Below are 16,857 nucleotides of genomic sequence, written 5' to 3'. Positions count from 1 at the left end.
GTGGTAGCCTTGCTGTTCCAGTGTGGGTAACTTTAGCAAGTTGCTGTTCTAGTGTGGGTAACTTTAGCAAGTGGTAGCCTTGCTGTTCTAGTGTGGGTAACTTGAGCAAATGGTAGCCTTGCTGTTCTAGTGTGGGTAACTTTAGCAAGTGGTAGCCTTGCTGTTCTAGTGTGGGTAACTTTAGCAAGTGGTAGCCTTGCTGTTCTAGTGTGGGTAACTTTAGCAAGTGGTAGCCTTGCTGTTCTAGTGTGGGTAACTTTAGCAAGTGGTAGCCTTGCTGTTCTAGTGTGGGTAACTTTAGCAAGTGCTAGCCTTGCTGTTCTAGTGTGGGTAACTTTAGCAAGTGGTAGCCTTGCTGTTGTAGTGTGGGTAACTTTAGCAAGTGGTAGCCTTGCTGTTCCAGTGTGGGTAACTTTAGCAAGTGGTAGCCTTGCTGTTCTAGTGTGGGTAACTTTAGCAAGTGGTAGCCTTGCTGTTCTAGTGTGGGTAACTTTAGCAAGTGGTAGCCTTGCTGTTCTAGTGTGGGTAACTTTAGCAAGTGGTAGCCTTGCTGTTCTAGTGTGGGTAACTTGAGCAAGTGGTAGCCTTGCTGTTCTAGTGTGGGTAACTTTAGCAAGTGGTAGCCTTGCTGTTCCAGTGTGGGTAACTTTAGCAAGTGGTAGCCTTGCTGTTCCAGTGTGGGTAACTTTAGCAAGCGGTAGCCTTGCTGTTCTAGTGTGGGTAACTTTAGCAAGTGGTAGCCTTGCTGTTCCAGTGTGGGTAACTTTAGCAAGTTGCTGTTCTAGTGTGGGTAACTTTAGCAAGTGGTAGCCTTGCTGTTCTAGTGTGGGTAACTTTAGCAAGTGGTAGCCTTGCTGTTCTAGTGTGGGTAACTTTAGCAAGTGGTAGCCTTGCTGTTCCAGTGTGGGTAACTTTAGCAAGTTGCTGTTTTAGTGTGGGTAACTTTAGCAAGTGGTAGCCTTGCTGTTTTAGTGTGAGTAACTTTAGCAAGTGGTAGCCTTGCTGTTCCAGTGTGGGTAACTTTAGCAAGTTGCTGTTTTAGTGTGGGTAACTTTAGCAAGTGGTAGCCTTGCTGTTCCAGTGTGGGTAACTTTAGCAAGTTGCTGTTTTAGTGTGGGTAACTTTAGCAAGTGGTAGCCTTGCTGTTCTAGTGTGGGTAACTTTAGCAAGTGGTAGCCTTGCTGTTCTAGTGTAGGTAACTTTAGCAAGTGGTAGCCTTGCTGTTCTAGTGTGGGTAACTTTAGCAAGTGGTAGCCTTGCTGTTCTAGTTTGGGTAACTTTAGCAAGTGGTAGCCTTGCTGTTCCAGTGTGGGTAACTTTAGCAAGTGGTAGCCTTGCTGTTCTAGTGTGGGTAACTTGAGCAAGTGGTTGCCTTGCTGTTCTAGTGTGGGTAACTTTAGCAAGTGGTAGCCTTGCTGTTCTAGTGTGGGTAAATTTAGCAAGTGGTAGCCTTGCTGTTCTAGTGTGGGTAACTTGAGCAAGTGGTAGCCTTGCTGTTCTAGTGTGGGTAACTTTAGCAAGTGGTAGCCTTGCTGTTCTAGTGTGGGTAACTTTAGCCAGAGGTGGCCTTGTTGCTCTGGTGTGGAAATATCTTGTTAGTAGTGGTCTTGTTCCGGAAGCAAATGGTGATTTTGTTGTTCTAGTGTGGAAATCTATATCAAGTGGTGGCCTTTGCTGCTAGTTTCTGTGCTCTTTCAGCATCCATTAACAGATAGAAGCCTGCATGAAGAGCCACACCTTACTGTATCTTTGCTCCTGTTGGGACGTAAGCAAGATATGCCGCAGGGGCCCTCAGCTAGACTGCAGGAAGCTTCAAAAATTGAAAAACAAAGACTGGAGTCTCCACTCATCTCGCCGAGCTGTCAAATTAATCTTTATTTAATTGCTTCCTTGTCATGGTTATAATGTATTCAGCCATACTGCAAATGCCCATAGCTTCTCCACCTTTGTTGAAGTTGGAATGATACAGTGCAAACATAAAGCATTAGTCTTTGCAATTTGATATTTATGATATAAGTGGTTTAATGAAAGCACTGACTTGTTTTTCAGATTAGAGCTAGGTCTCCTGAAGAGCATATTTATGTATTTACAGAAAATGATCTTTCAGTATGTAAGATTTGTTTGTAAATCGAAAGAAGATAGTCATGGAAATAATGTACATTTTGGGAGGAATTCAACATTTTTGTATCACAACAGAACTATCAAAAAACCACGTAGATGTTGGAATTTTTGTGATGTTTTAGATGCCAAAAAATTATGGATTACAGTAACACTAAGAATAATTTGTCATTTCAATAATCGTATGATATCTCCTTTATGTCCATAAACCTACAACCCTTTATTGCATGGCTGATCTGTTGGAATCAGATGAGGTTTGAAGCTATTTGTAGTGTAGGAGTTCAGGGGTAGAAAGTCGATTTTCCTGTTAAACAGGGTCTGTGCGCAGAGCTGAAACACCTCTAGGTTTATGCTATCGTGACCTGTGCACCCCTAGCTCTGAAAAACATTAACTTACAAGTTTTAAAGGAGGTATGAGATTTCTTGCTAATTACGATGGTCTGGTTGATGTTACCAAACTATGCATTGTGGGGAAGTGTGGCTCAATGGTCAGAGTGGCAGACCCTGATGCAGAGGTCTGGCCTGGGACAAGGGTTCAATTCCCGCCTCGGTGGGTCTTGGGCTCAATTTGCTCGGACCTGATAATTCTCGCCTCGGTGCCTATTCTAATCATGTGTCCCACTCTGCAACTCTGGGCAATAGCTTGCTTAATCTCCACAACGGCCCCAACAGCGCTAGGATGCGTGGCTGCACCTTGGGGGTGCCCTGGAGTGGGCGCCTCACAAGGAAAGCCAGGAAGGGTTCCACAGCGGTATGCGTACAAGCGCCGGAGGGACCCCATGTGGGGTGATTCAGGCGCTATACAAGTACTACAACATTTACATTTGTATCCATAAATGCACATCTCTTAAGTAGAACACTCAAAATGTTGGTCAAAAGAACTGGTGCTTCAGTGCGAGCCAGCCTTCACGCATAGGTGTGTGCATCCAATGCACCCTGAACCCGCTGGCTGTATAATGGCACTGCATAGGGTTTGGAGACAACAGAAAGACATGTCAGTGTGGTTCCGAGTCAGAAGAGCAAGAAGACCTAGATGCCGCCATCTTGGCATCAGGCCAAGTCATGAAACTTCCACAGCCTCAATGACCACTAACTAGGAGGGCATGGAATGACTTTGCGTTGCTTTTGATATCTCTACTACTGTTTGTGTTAGGACTATTGGGAGAGGACAGTGAACTACACTACACCACTTCTGAGTGAATGATTCAAACATCATGGAAATTACAATCTCTTCAATAACATAGTAGTACTGAGTGGTTGTTTATCTCTACATCCTGTTTTCCATTTTTCTCTGTGCACAAACATAATTGTGAAGCCTTTTGGGGACCTCCTGAGGGCCGGGATATGTATTTCCACGTAGCACGCACACATTTTTTTTCTTTATGTGCATGACTAACAACTCATCCCCTTCTATCTGCTCGGGTGTCTGAATGAGCCAGACAACTGTGTGTTAGAAAGCACAATCAACACAATGAAAATCAAAGTTAGTTACACTCAAGCTAGTATCAGCCTCCGTTGGATGAATTCCATTCAACGCTCTGTTGTTGCCAAACGTGGTCAGCACTATATAAATAACTATTAGTATTTACTATTCATGGTAATTGAATGGAATGCATCTGTTTTTAAAGCTACACAAAATATTTAGAGTTTAGTTAGCACATTATACGAACATATTTTACTCTAGGGCATTCTTTTCTTCAGTACACTTTTTTAATACATTTTAATAAACTCTTCACTCAGACAGTTACCGGTAATTCTGATTAGAGTTTGCTCCCTTGGGTAAAATTAGTGGTGGTTGACATATATATCTAAAGAGGTGATAAAATAGTAATTTGTTGATTCATTTCTCAGCAGTATACCATTTGCCACAAACTTGTATGGAAATTACTTTTTGGACCTTCTGTCTCAAGCAACATTATGATGGTATGGAGGACTGGAATTTCTGAATAACCTATAGATTGATAAAGCGCTGAGCCCCAGTGGAATCCCAGCTCAAATCTTGGTCCTGTATATTGTCAAGCCTCTCACGATGCTCTGACAGGAAGTCTTTGATCGAGGATCTGCCCCACTCTCTTGCAAGAGGTACTGATAATGTGCTGATTTGTAAACCAGCTAAGGACCCTTCCGACTCCACAACATTCAGACCAATCTACTTTTTGAAAATGTATAGTAGGGTGAATAACGTCTTGGGTAGACAGCCCTACTTGCAAGAAGACGCCGCAATATCGTCCCTCGATGCCACAATGGCGTTCGACTCGATAGAATAGTCTTATCTCTTCGAGGTACTGGTGCGATTTGGTTTTGGACCTAACTTTATTCAATGGGTCCATCTGCTATATACGGACTTACTGGGTCAGGTGTGAGTCAATAATCACACATCACGACAATTCGCTCTGCATAGAGGGACCAGGCAGGGCTGCCCCCTGTCCCCGCTATTATTTGCACTTACCCTGGAGCCACTGGCCCACTGGATCCAAACGGATGCATCCATTAGAGGCCTTAAATGGAGTGATGACACACTTGATAAAATCTCCTTATATGCTGACGACATTCTTGTCTACGTAACCTCCCCTAAATCCTCAATTAATAATTTGTTTCATGTCATTACTAATTTCTGAAAATATTCCAGTTATTCGATCAACTGGTCCAAATCAGTGTTGTATGTGCTGCATGGCCCTCCACCAGCTCTCCCCCGGCGATACTCAAGTTGAAGGGCCCACTCCAAAGACTACATAGTGATATATTCCACTGACGATCACTGCCCTTGTCCCTCCCCGCAGGGCGGCCTTATTCAAAATGTTGGCGCTCACAAGGTTTTTGTACGCTTTCCAAAACTGCCCCTTTCCTATTGCCGATTCTTCCTTTAGCACACTGGAAGGGGATCTGCGTCTTCTATTATGGGTTGCTAGAGCATCCCGTATATATATTTTCATAAACTTACTAAGGGGTGGTATGATGGGGGCATCGCCCTACCGAACATACGCCTTTACTACTGGGCATCCCAATTAGTGGCTACAAACCATTGGATCCACGGATCACCTTCAAGCCCGGCTTTCCACCTGGAACTCTACCAAACGGGACGAGAGGGTTACTTAGGAGCCCTGTACAGTAAAACTTCTCGTAGTCAATATGTGGGGCCCATGACGCAGACAATAGCTATATGGCACCGCGCTAATAAACGTATGGGGTGGTCCGACAAATTCACTAAAGCCACGCCGCTATGGGCATCACAGAAACTTGGCTCCCTTTGTTACCAATTGGGCTTTGATAGATGGGACACCATAGGGATATCCACACTAGGAGACCTGATCCATTCGGGGAAACTGCTGACCTTCGCCGACCTACAACAGAAATAAGCTCTTACTCAGGGTGAGGCCTTTCGATACCTTCAAATCAAACATGCTATTATCACGAACATATCTAATCTTTCCTCCCTCCCGGAGGCCTCACCCCTCGAGGACAGATTGCTCTCTCCCCTCCAGACGAAGGCCATATCATATACATATCGCAAACTATGTAACAAAATGCCTGACTCCTTCCAGACCCTACGGGACAAATGGCAGGGGGATGTGGGACACTTGGAAGATAAGGAATGGCAGACAGCGTTGATGTCCCCCAGGGAAACAGTGATCCATCATTGCTTCCGTTTGATCCAGCTGAAAGTCTTACATAGAGCCTACATGTCTGCTCCCCTCTTGGCTAGGATAGATAGACGTCCTGATGACCAATGTCTTAGAGGATGTGGACTAACCAGCACCTTTTATCACACCCTGTGGGACTGTCCTGTGATCCAGCAAGTATGGGAGAGGGCGACCCGGAAAATGAAAGATGCACTGGGGAAACCCATCCCTCTGTCACCTAAAGGGGGGATCCTTAACATATGGGACGCTACAGATTTGACTGACATTGAGCTCCAAGTGGGTGGCTCTGGGATATCTGCTTATTTAACGCGCATTAGCGATGCATTGGGGCGTCTCTCAACGGCCACTGTTGGTTGGATGGTTGGCTGAAATGGATAGATCTATGCTCGCTGAGAAGACCGTGTATAAACTCAGGGGCTGTCCCAAAAAATGGGACAAGAAGTGGGGACGTTGGAATACCTATAGAGGTGAGCTTTGTAGTTCCTCCACAGCTGACATGGCCAAGAATAGGGCTGGACCCCTACATCGAAACAATCACTGATACGCTATCTTTTATTGTATAATGCCCATTGTGTTGATTCTGCTATGTACTACAATGCTATTGAATGATTGATTCTGCTCTCCTTATTTCAATAAAATGTTATTATAAAAAAAGAAAATGTATAGTTAATTATATTTCAAAGCTTTAGCAACTTCCCTCCAAAGGATTCTCTCCCATCTTACATCTTATTCACACAGATCACCGGGATGCTTGTTAAAGCAAGATCTGTTAGCCACCTTCAATACGGTGTCGCATCAGATGCTCCTGACCTGGCTTCACACGATTGGCATCAGGGGTTTGGTTTGGAAATGATGGTTGGCATCTTTTCTAGAGGGGAGGGGGCAGGAGGTCTGGTGCAACCCCTTCTCATCTTCCTCGTGCTCACTGAAGGTGGGGGTCCCACAGGGTCCGGCTTTGAGCCCGACCCTGCAACATCTACCGCACTACTTTAGCCTAGGTTGCCGAATCACAGGGGGCCAAAATCGTGTCTTATGCAGACGTCACACAGATGCTGTTTACATGGAAGGCTAACGAGCCATGCCCGGGTAGGCTAATCAGTTCCTGCCTTGCAGCTGCCTTCGGTTGGCTGGCCTCTAACCAGCTGAAATGTAATGTTGGTAAGACAGATCGATGGAAAAGCTTTTCATTTGGTCCAGTGGGATTAGTTATGGAGTGTAATGATGCACAATTTCTCTTTGACATTTGTTTACAAAGTTAAACCTTAGTATCACAAGCCTATTGTGACTGTTATATGTCATTTGACAACAGCACAAATTCTTCTTTATAGGTAATGGACAACAGAATGAATTCCTATTTAAGAGAAGCTTGATATAGTGGTGTCCTCTCTCCCCGCTGCTGTTTGTGAAACCGATTGAGAACTTAGCAGCTCCCAGTAGGTCAATTGTGGAATAAAGGGATTGCGGGGAGGGCCTTCTCGGGAGAAGCTAAAGCTTTATATTGATGCTTTGTTGATTTTGGCTCCCTTTGGAACATTTACTAGGTACAATTAAGATCATCACTACAAAAACAGAAGTTGTGATGGGGAACAGAAGTTGTGATGGGGCATATCCTTGCAGAATCAACAAGCAGAACTATAAGTTGGGGGAACTTCCTAAGAATTGTATTTCTGGATATCCTTGAAGATATCTTTTATGTGAATTATGTTAATAAATGGGCCGAAATAAACAATTTTGTGGATCCCAACTGGTTATTTCGGTTCTTTGATCGGCATAGTTGATTATATTTATGTATTTTATGTTTATTTATACAGCTCTCATACAATCTCTCCTAGGGTCTGTTGACATGGCCTAAGGGAAACTTTTCCAACCACATTATAGACAGAACAGAGTCCATGCACTCTTTACCCTCATACGAGAATAGTCCGGTGTTCAACCTTTTCTTGAATCTGAGAAGTGTTTGTTCAGTATGAATGCTCGTGGGAATCGTGTTCTGTGTTTCAGCAGTGTGCACCCTGAAGGCACGGCCTCACAGTCTTTGTTCCTCTTCTAGTCATTTGGCAAAAAATATTAACATTGTAGAAAAGGGGTGGGGCATTGAGTGACAAAAGCCAAAGCTAATGTGGGGCTTGATGCTGCTCTCCCCCCTCGACACAATGGTGACGTCTTCATGTTAGGCTTGCAGATTCTTAATGAACTCACGGCTTCTGAACCCTGTGTGGTGGGCAGGCCCTTCACTCACACCTGAGCATGGGCTTCAGTTAGGGTACCAGCTGCTATCCCAGACTTGTCCACTGATGCCCCAAGCACTGGGATGCACAGTGCTCTTACCTCCCTTAGGATTTCACTGTGAGGTAGCAGCCAGTTCATGATCTACCAGAGGAAATGTGTCAGTTCTATGACGTCATTGGCTTAAAGGGCTGCTACAGTGCTAGCATTTTGGCAAATCAACAACCATGGTCATGAGGTCCATGAGTCTAGTAGGTCACTCTTTGTAATTCTTCAGGGTGAGGTGTCTATCACGTGGATCAGTTTCGTCCACAACTACCCAAGCGCGGAAAACCCTGAACTCACTATGACCTCATAGCTGTTACATCGCTTGCAGCTTTGTGTCAACGAGCACATTTCTGCTGCTTTAGAATCAGTGAGCCGACCTGCGTAAAGCCCCCCGCATAACTTGGACTAAAGATGCCGGTTGATGTGCCTGAGACTAAGTCTTAAAGAGAAACACTAGTATGAGGTATTAGTTTCATGATAGTCTTTTCAGAGATACAGACAACACATCTACAAGAAATGTACATACAGTGACTATCACAATGAAATATCAGGAGTTCAAGTATTAGCGTCTCGGTGATTGACTTGTGAAATATCTCATCTGCCTGCCCTAAGTCCAAAACTCTGACAAGCCCAAAGAAGACCAGAAACCAAACTTGATCCTGGAAGAGGAGGAAGAGGATAGTCTCCAACCCCACACAGTGTGGGTAGAAAAAGAACAATAATGTAAAAACGAGGTCAGGTGGAACCAGAAAGAGGAAAAATATGAAAGTATGGGAAGTACAGTAGTCGGATGCGAACTGATACAACAAATAGAAGCAAACACTGTCCATAGGGAATACTGCCACTGGCCTTTATGACCCAGAAAGTAGAAACCTACCAAAGTGAAAGTGCAAATATAGATGTTAGCGCACACGTCCCCGTAGCCTATGGCCGCCTAAACCCGAAGCCCGAGTAAGCAACTTTTTAATGTGAATCATATCTCCTAGTAAATTGAGCTCTCCCTTGGCTCTGCTAGATGTTACCATGAGGTGAGTGTGTGTAAACCCTTTTCCGACTTCTGTGTTGTATCTGGAATCATTTATGGTTAGTACTGGGAGTGGTGGGTAACTTTATGAGTAGATGGTCCCTCTGGGATGTGGCATATTGTTGTTCATTTCCTGTAATTTAGGATTATGTCAGAAGAACTGTACTTTTATGTTTTATCTGGATAATCACTTCCAAATCCACATTTAAGAGGTTGAAGTGTTTGCTGAATTAACTTTTAAGGAACATCTATACACCTGTAACTAGATGAAAGTAGTGGACAACCTTTTCCTCCCACAAATTCAGTTTTTGCACTTTGGTGTTTGTTTGGACTTTTGAACCAGCATTTCAGCAGCCCCTGATTATTTAGAACCGGTATATCCTTCCCCTGTGGGTGTAGAGAGACCGGTTTGCGTAGATGCTGAGACATGTGGAATTTGCAAATACAATAGAACAGATACTCTGTTTTTGCAGAAACCTATTTTGTTTGACTTCCTGTAAAGCAAGGATGACAGCAGTGAATGTCAGCTTTCTGCTAAATACTTGAAGCTATTGGTTTGGCAGCATTCTTGCATTAAATCTGTTTCAACTCATGCAAGTGATACAAAATGTGGTTAACAATGGAGAAATTAGTTGAGTTTGTAAAACTTTTATTTTACTGTTTATTCCTTTATTTGCAGGAGCATCGGTGTCATCACTTACATACTGTGAGTACCACACCCGTCTATCCTCATATGTACACAGCATGTGTCTCAATATATGAATATTCGTGAATTTAACAGCTCTTTTGTGAATTGTGCATTGTGATTTGGAAAGACCAGCCAGACACAACAAACAGTTGATGAGAGGCATTTTTACTGATCTACAATTGGTACCATTGAGACATATGTTATAACGAAAGAGATAGCTATTTAAAAAAAAAAATGTATTTATTTATTTGATGAGTTTTGCATAGAGCTGGCTAGACCCGGAGGTATCAGAGTGCTTTACATACGGAACAGCGAGTTACAAGTTACAAACAAAATGATTACAATTGCTACACAAAATTACATAAAAGACAAGAGTAACTATTAATTACAAGAGCATGGAGTAATAGAGGACAGAGTATCATAAGGGGTGAAGAGGGTAAGGGGGGAAAAGTAAAAAGGGGTAAGGAAAGCGGATCAGGACAGGAAAATGAAAAGCGAAAAACAAACAGGTGTTTGGACACATAATCTCAGGAACCCAGGATTCGGAGCCAGAAAAAGGAGAGAGGAGTGGAGGGGACCTAAGGGGAGTGGATAACAATTAAAGGACTATAAGGCTAAGAACGAGGAGCAGTCTAGCGGTAGAGGGAAATGTTCGAGGATCGCCAAGATGGAGTCCAGTGGGAAGGGGAAACGGACAAGGATCAACAAGATGGAGGATCCAAATTGAGGGGGCCAACAAAAACATCCCAAAATGGTGGGACACACGCCAGACAAGGCCCAAAATAAACTCCTGAGAGCGGATTTTACGGCATGGAGCTGGAACGGGGACGTCTCCAAAAGCGCCGAAGAAGAGCGGAGTGCTGGGGGGAGTCGAACCCCAGTGGTACATCCGAATTCACAGGCTCTGGGTCGCGGGGCAGTAGTGCCGTAGATCAGCACGCCAAGGTTGGGGGAAATCTGCCTGGGTCGCAGGGCAGCGGTCCCCTCAAAAGGGAGGCAGCAACGCAGTCCAGGAGGGCGTGTCTCTCAGAAGCAAAGAACAGCCTGGTGGTGATGCGCCACTGTGCAGTTAATAAGAGTTGATTTTAGCTATCACTTCCTTGGGTAGCCGATAGTTGCAGCCATCAGTGTTATTCAACAGAACTTATTTTATCTGCCCTGGAAGTGAGCTCAGCCTGCAAGGATTTGAAGTTGTGATACATAGGTACCTCAAGATTTCTGCCATGAGTGCATTAACCAGCTGAGCTAATTTGGCACTTTAGTTTAGTGTCAGGGAACAATCACTGAACCAAGACTCTGGGCGGATTTTTGAGCTCTCAAATATTTTACAACCTTGGTGTATTCAAGTGCTTGGTCTAGTCTGTGATTCTAGGATGAAGCTAAAGGAATATGACAGAAACATGAAATAATTAAGGAATAAGATAACTGTAAAGTGCAGACTTTGGTTCTAGTGACCCATTTGGTAAGGCTAAGGACTTTGGGAGCAGCTTCAACAGTCTTGCAAAAGGAGCCCTTACCATGGTAAAAGTTGGTCTTCTCGTCACAGCTCCACACGTGAGCATTATTCGGGGCACTGACATTTTAAATGGGAAACCCAGTGGAAGAAAACTAGACATGAACAAACATTAGAGAGTTTTTATCAGTTTCATAAAACGTAGGTTAATATTTATTCTTACATCCTTCTTGACTTTGTTGCCTAAACGAGTAGACGCAGTGTCAGTACAGCAGCCAATGCATAAAGAATTTAAAAGACTGATAACCTAAAATAACAAGGGAAACACTCTCTACCGGATAGTCATTTATAAAATGAAAACATAGTTAAACAACAGCTTAATCCTGGGCTAGAATTTTACAACCCTAAAATACAATAAGAGGCAATGGATGGGGGAAAGAAATAAGTAGTACTTGGCATGGCTAAGTAGGGACGATTAATCATTAAGACAGTGATGCTAGAACAATTTTCAGAGTGATGGTGCTACCCATCAATGTTGCATTACTGAACTCATAAGGTTGCTGAAAAATCTAAGCATCACACTAAAAAGAAGTGTCGCACATGAGCCACATCCATTCAGCAAATGTGTGGTAAGGGTGTAGTAAGAAGCTGGTGTTGCCTTTTGGAGCACATTGTTACAAATATATTACTAAAGCATGGTGTGGTATCGCTGTCATTTACGAACAGCATATTTTGCCTTGTAATCTCCACTAGATTTGCACAGACATGCAGTTTTACTGGTAAAGTTATATAGCGCACAAATAATAATGTGTTGATATCAAGTTTCAGCGAATATACGTCATTTGTGCATCACCATATGTAGTCTCTTATTTGTTTCATCCGTTTAAAATCTCTGTCTCCATCACACTTAAGAATCACAAAAAAGTACTTCATTTGCGCTTTCCTAATTGATTATTTATTTTGAAATCTTTATACAGTTCATTTATGAGTATTTATATTTTTGTTGTGTGTTAGAAAAAAAGTTACATCCTACGGCCTTTTCGTTTACACCTCAAAAATGTCACAGTTCATTGTACAAAATCCTCTCCATTTGCTATCAGAGAAAGAATACTAAAAAACGACCCCAGTGTCAAAACAATAAGCAGCAATTACCTGACAATTGACCGGTCTTTAAACATACAGCAAACGTGCAAAGATACACACAATATTGAAAGCCATCTTTAATTCTCATTCACCTTGAGAACTCCAGCATGATTATTTTGGGGATGTTGTAGCACTAGCACCCCTTCACCCCTACTTCCAGTGCCTAAGTCCATCCCAAAATCCATTAAACTTGTCAGTAGAATTGTTACACTTCAAGGAAAGATACTACATAAATGCTAGCCGAGATGGCTTTGCAGTCATGAAAAAACTTCAATTCTTTACTTGTTTCTCAGATTTGATAGGATCATTTACATTTTTTAAAACCAGATTTTTCTTTCTCGTTGGGTACCCTCCGAAGATCACCGTCATTATGGGGCATGTGGCACGTAGATATAGACTGGCTTCATGGAACCATGCATATCCATCAGCAACCACGATCACTTAGTTTCAATTAAAACATCATCTCCTTAGGGACCAGTACTGATTGTGAGGTTGTCCCGTAGCTTGAATGCAAAAACAACAATGGATGGACAGAATGCAGAACAATGTCATACATTCACCCCAGTACAGAGATCTGGGCCTAAATCCATCGTTGTTTGCACTCCACACCACCCCAGGTCAGATATGCCCATAAGCAAATCAGCCTTGACCCTGTGCCTCATGGGAATAGTCTAGCCCTAACTGCCAAGCCATGTCTTTCCTGGACCGGAATCAAGCATCCTAGGACCGGTTTCTGGCTATCAGCTGTCTTCAGACAGGATAGCTTGACTCCAGTGGTTTGGAGAGCATGGGACTCACTTCTGAGCATACCCATCCCACTCGGGTGGTTTTTGCATTTGTCCCGTAGCTTGAAGCTCCTTTAAGGAGGATAGTGGCCTCTATCATATTAGGGACGCATCTTTTGAAGAGATAGAAGAGCCTCCATCTTCAAGATGGAGGCATCTGGAACAGAGGTCTTTCTGAAGAGTGCAAGTTATCTTTATTCGAACACCGGTGCAGGCTGGGAGTTAATGCAGGCTGGGATGGGCAGGTAGGCTTTGATCCTCTTGCCTCAGGGATAGAGGAAGATTAGCAACTAGTTTCGGAGCCCCTCGCAACATTGGAGGTGCATGTCTGATTAAAGATAGGTTGTTACTACCACAGAGAGAATCTATGACGATACAACGCATATATTTACAATGCATGCCTTTACAACGCAGTTTTTACATCGCAACATCCGTTACAACGCATTCCATTACATTGCATTATACCTTTACAACGCATACCATTACAACGCATTCCATTACATTGCATTTAAAGTAAGTATTGGATAGTATAGGGGTAAAAGTTACTATTCTAACTCCAGGGGGTACAACAGTAGGGTAAGTGTTGGATAGTGTAGGGGTAAAAATCACTATTCTAACTCCAGGGGTACAACAGTAGGGTAAGTGTTGGATAGTGTAGGAATATTATGCGTTGTAATGCCTACGTTGTAGTGACATGCGATGTAGTGTCATGCATTTTATTGATATGCATTGTAATGCCTGCGTTGTAGTGACATGCGTTGTAAAGGATGTTGCGATGTAATGACTGCGTTGTAAGTGTAGTACGATGTAATGGTTGGGTTGTAAAGGTTGTTTCCCTCACCGAGAATACAGATCCTCAGCACGCTGATTGTTAAAAGTTGCAGCTGCTGTAGAATTAAACAGACTTCCTTTCCCATTCTTTAGAAGTGGAACAATATTTTTTTTCTAAGTTACTGATAGCTGAGCAAGTGTAATATCCTTGCCCCAAATCCTCTTTACTCTTTAACAAGTTGGCTTCGGTGGCAGGGGAGCAGCGGGTGCAGAAAGAGAGCAGTGAAGAAGGAGGACACAGGATAGGAGAATGAGAGGGAAAAGGTGTATTACATTTGTTTATGGTCTGCCAACTGGGTATGGTTTCATAGTTCCCATCTGTGACAGTCCCACTATTGTTGGCTTTGTCAAATACTTCATTAAACGTCCATTGGGCATCTTCCAAGATTTTAATATTGTGAAGCAGATAGGTCAACTTGTGGTACTAGTTCTGCATCATTTCCATACAGGATAGGTCTAACCAATTTTTCCAAATAAGGTTCAGGAGAGTATAATATATTTAAATGGTTGGTGTTGCAGTAAATATATGCTGAGGAAATACTTGTGATACATCTCTTTGGTGGGATTGTGTTAAAACATCCGAATGTTAGGATGGAATGTGTTTAGAAGTTGGTAACTTGTGGCCTAGATATTCTCTGCTCTCCACCCACACTTATAATATTCCGCAGTGGCTGTATCAACGTGTACCCGGTAGGGCCTGAAAATAGTTATCTTACCTAATAAAACCAATATCCAAGGGTTCGGTATTTATCAGGAGGAATACTTATTGCCTTTTATTAGTTTTGCCTTAAAATGGGGCAAAACATGCATATGTTGGTGTGTAAAGTATGAAATTGTGCGTGTCCCAGTATTTATTGGGCCTTTTTTATCCAATTACATTCTGGCAGGCTTAACACAGGCAAAGAACCAGACTGTATCGCACCCGTTAGTTGTCAGGTGCAATAAAAGACACACAACTCAAAATTCTGACTCCTGCACAGGAAGGAGTTTGTACAGGGGTAAGAGATATCCGGCCCAGTTGTAATCTGGATTTTTTGTCAGACTGCTCTTGTTCAAAATGATAGGCTATTTCTTTAGCCTCATCATAATACCGTCCAGCATCTCTTCTGAGCATCAGATGGTCATTCTGTAGGAATTTGACCCCTGTGTGCTCCCAAAAAAGTTGTCCATTTCCCTATAGGAATCGGTACCTCTGAACACCACAATGGCAACCTCCAAAGCATGAAATATCTGTGTGGTGAGGAAGGCTGCGTAGCTCAAACACCCACAATGAACCCTCATCCTGTCGTACAGTGATGACCAGCAAAGTGTGGTAAAACCCTGATGCCACTCTGGTTTTGTTATCTCCCAAATGTGTGGGAGGGAATGTTTGTCACGAACATCCCTAAAGCGTTTGATACACAACTGGATGTAACCTAATGACTTCTATGTACTGAGCAAGACAGCCAGTGCCACTTGACACAACAGATTTTAATGCCCCTCAGTGATAAACCCACAGGTATATTACATATTTGGCGAACCACATGATTACGACCCTATTAGTCCCTTGTGTGATGTAGAAAACTTTTAAACATACTACCTTCTTCACAAAAACGTCAGGATAATTGTGGATTCTCTGAACTTGCCATGACCTACCCTAGTCCTTTCTCAAAAGTCATCATATTGCATTACCTGGCAATGACTAGTGGGGTCATATTTAATTTTCAACTCTTTTTAATAAAGCCTCTTTACCACCTCCTGAGCCTTGACTGAGTTGTGAACTCTACCAATGGTTTTCCAAACTCTAGATCTCAACCCAGCAAATAAGATCAAAGTTGATGTGCTGGAATTTCAATTCAGTCCAGCTTCACATCACCTAAAAACATTCTAACAGCTTGGACCCTTACTCCATCAACCAGTTACTGCATATACCACTCTGCAAAACCAGGTCCTAGAGTCTTCTTCCTTCTACTACTACTAACCTTTACAACCTAAACCTTCATCAAACTCTCCTAGTGTGCTCACTGTGTCTACACTCAGGAGTAAATCTAGCAGCATTTAGCAATCTGTCCTCTTCTTTCCTATAGTATAAACACACCAATGTGCTTTGCTCTCAATTGGTCCTCCCATCCTTATTCATACTTGATGTACATTAGACAATCTCTTCCTCACCCTTCTTGCTCTTTGGAATCTATATTTCGACCTCTTGCCACAATCAAATGTCTCTTCACAACAATCATCATTTGTGTTTTCTTCCACTTCATACATAAGTGTTAAATTCCGAATATATACTTTGGCCCTCTTGTGCATAATCAATGTAATACAATTGATTATATTTTATGTCTGTTCTGAAATCTATTACCCACATAGCAGGCTATGTAGTCCTCAAAATCATTCTTCCGCTGACGCCTCACATAACGGTTCATCCAGTATTGATATTATTAATGGTGGAGTGAATACATATTACTTAGCATATCATTGTTATTTCCTAAACGTCTCTACAGTGTTTCCTGAACTACAGAATTGGCAAGTCAGCATTTGCAAGGCTATTTATGGTATTCACCTTTTTAGGACTGGGCTCATCTAATAAAAGACATTCATAAATAAAAAATGCTTACCTAAATACAAACAAAGACAGACTTTGGTCCCGCCCCCTCAATCATTGGTCACATTCATATTTTGCTTATGCCCACTAAACCGTACAACTTATGGAAATGGGCAAGCCCAAATTATTCACTTGCTTTCTTGCACTGTGATTAATGGCATTTTGTGTGATCACATTTACAGTAGTGGCTGTGGTGGAGCAGCAGGGGGGCAACACCACTTACCTGTGACAGCCAGCCGCCGCCTCTCCTCCGTCCTCTACGTCCTCTACGTCCTGTCTCTGGTCCAGCAGGAGGAAGCACCCAGGCTCCCCTGAG

General features: G+C 42.9%; 1 protein-coding gene across 2 annotated transcripts in view; it reads left to right on the top strand.

The window, feature by feature from the left end:
• DAPK2 (death associated protein kinase 2) overlaps positions 1–16,857 on the top strand; it is a 640,584-nt gene that overhangs the window by 529,391 nt on the left and 94,336 nt on the right. For both annotated transcript variants that reach the window (XM_086959404.1, XM_086959403.1), the window contains exon 7: positions 9,737–9,763. In XM_086959404.1, the coding sequence (XP_086815530.1) occupies positions 9,737–9,763 (27 nt within the window). The remainder of the gene's footprint in view (positions 1–9,736; positions 9,764–16,857) is intronic.

This window comes from Lissotriton vulgaris, chromosome 2_2, assembly GCF_964263255.1.
Source record: "Lissotriton vulgaris chromosome 2_2, aLisVul1.2, whole genome shotgun sequence".
In the NCBI taxonomy this organism is placed as follows: Eukaryota; Metazoa; Chordata; class Amphibia; order Caudata; family Salamandridae; genus Lissotriton; species Lissotriton vulgaris.
This window is presented reverse-complemented; position numbering and strand designations above follow the sequence as displayed.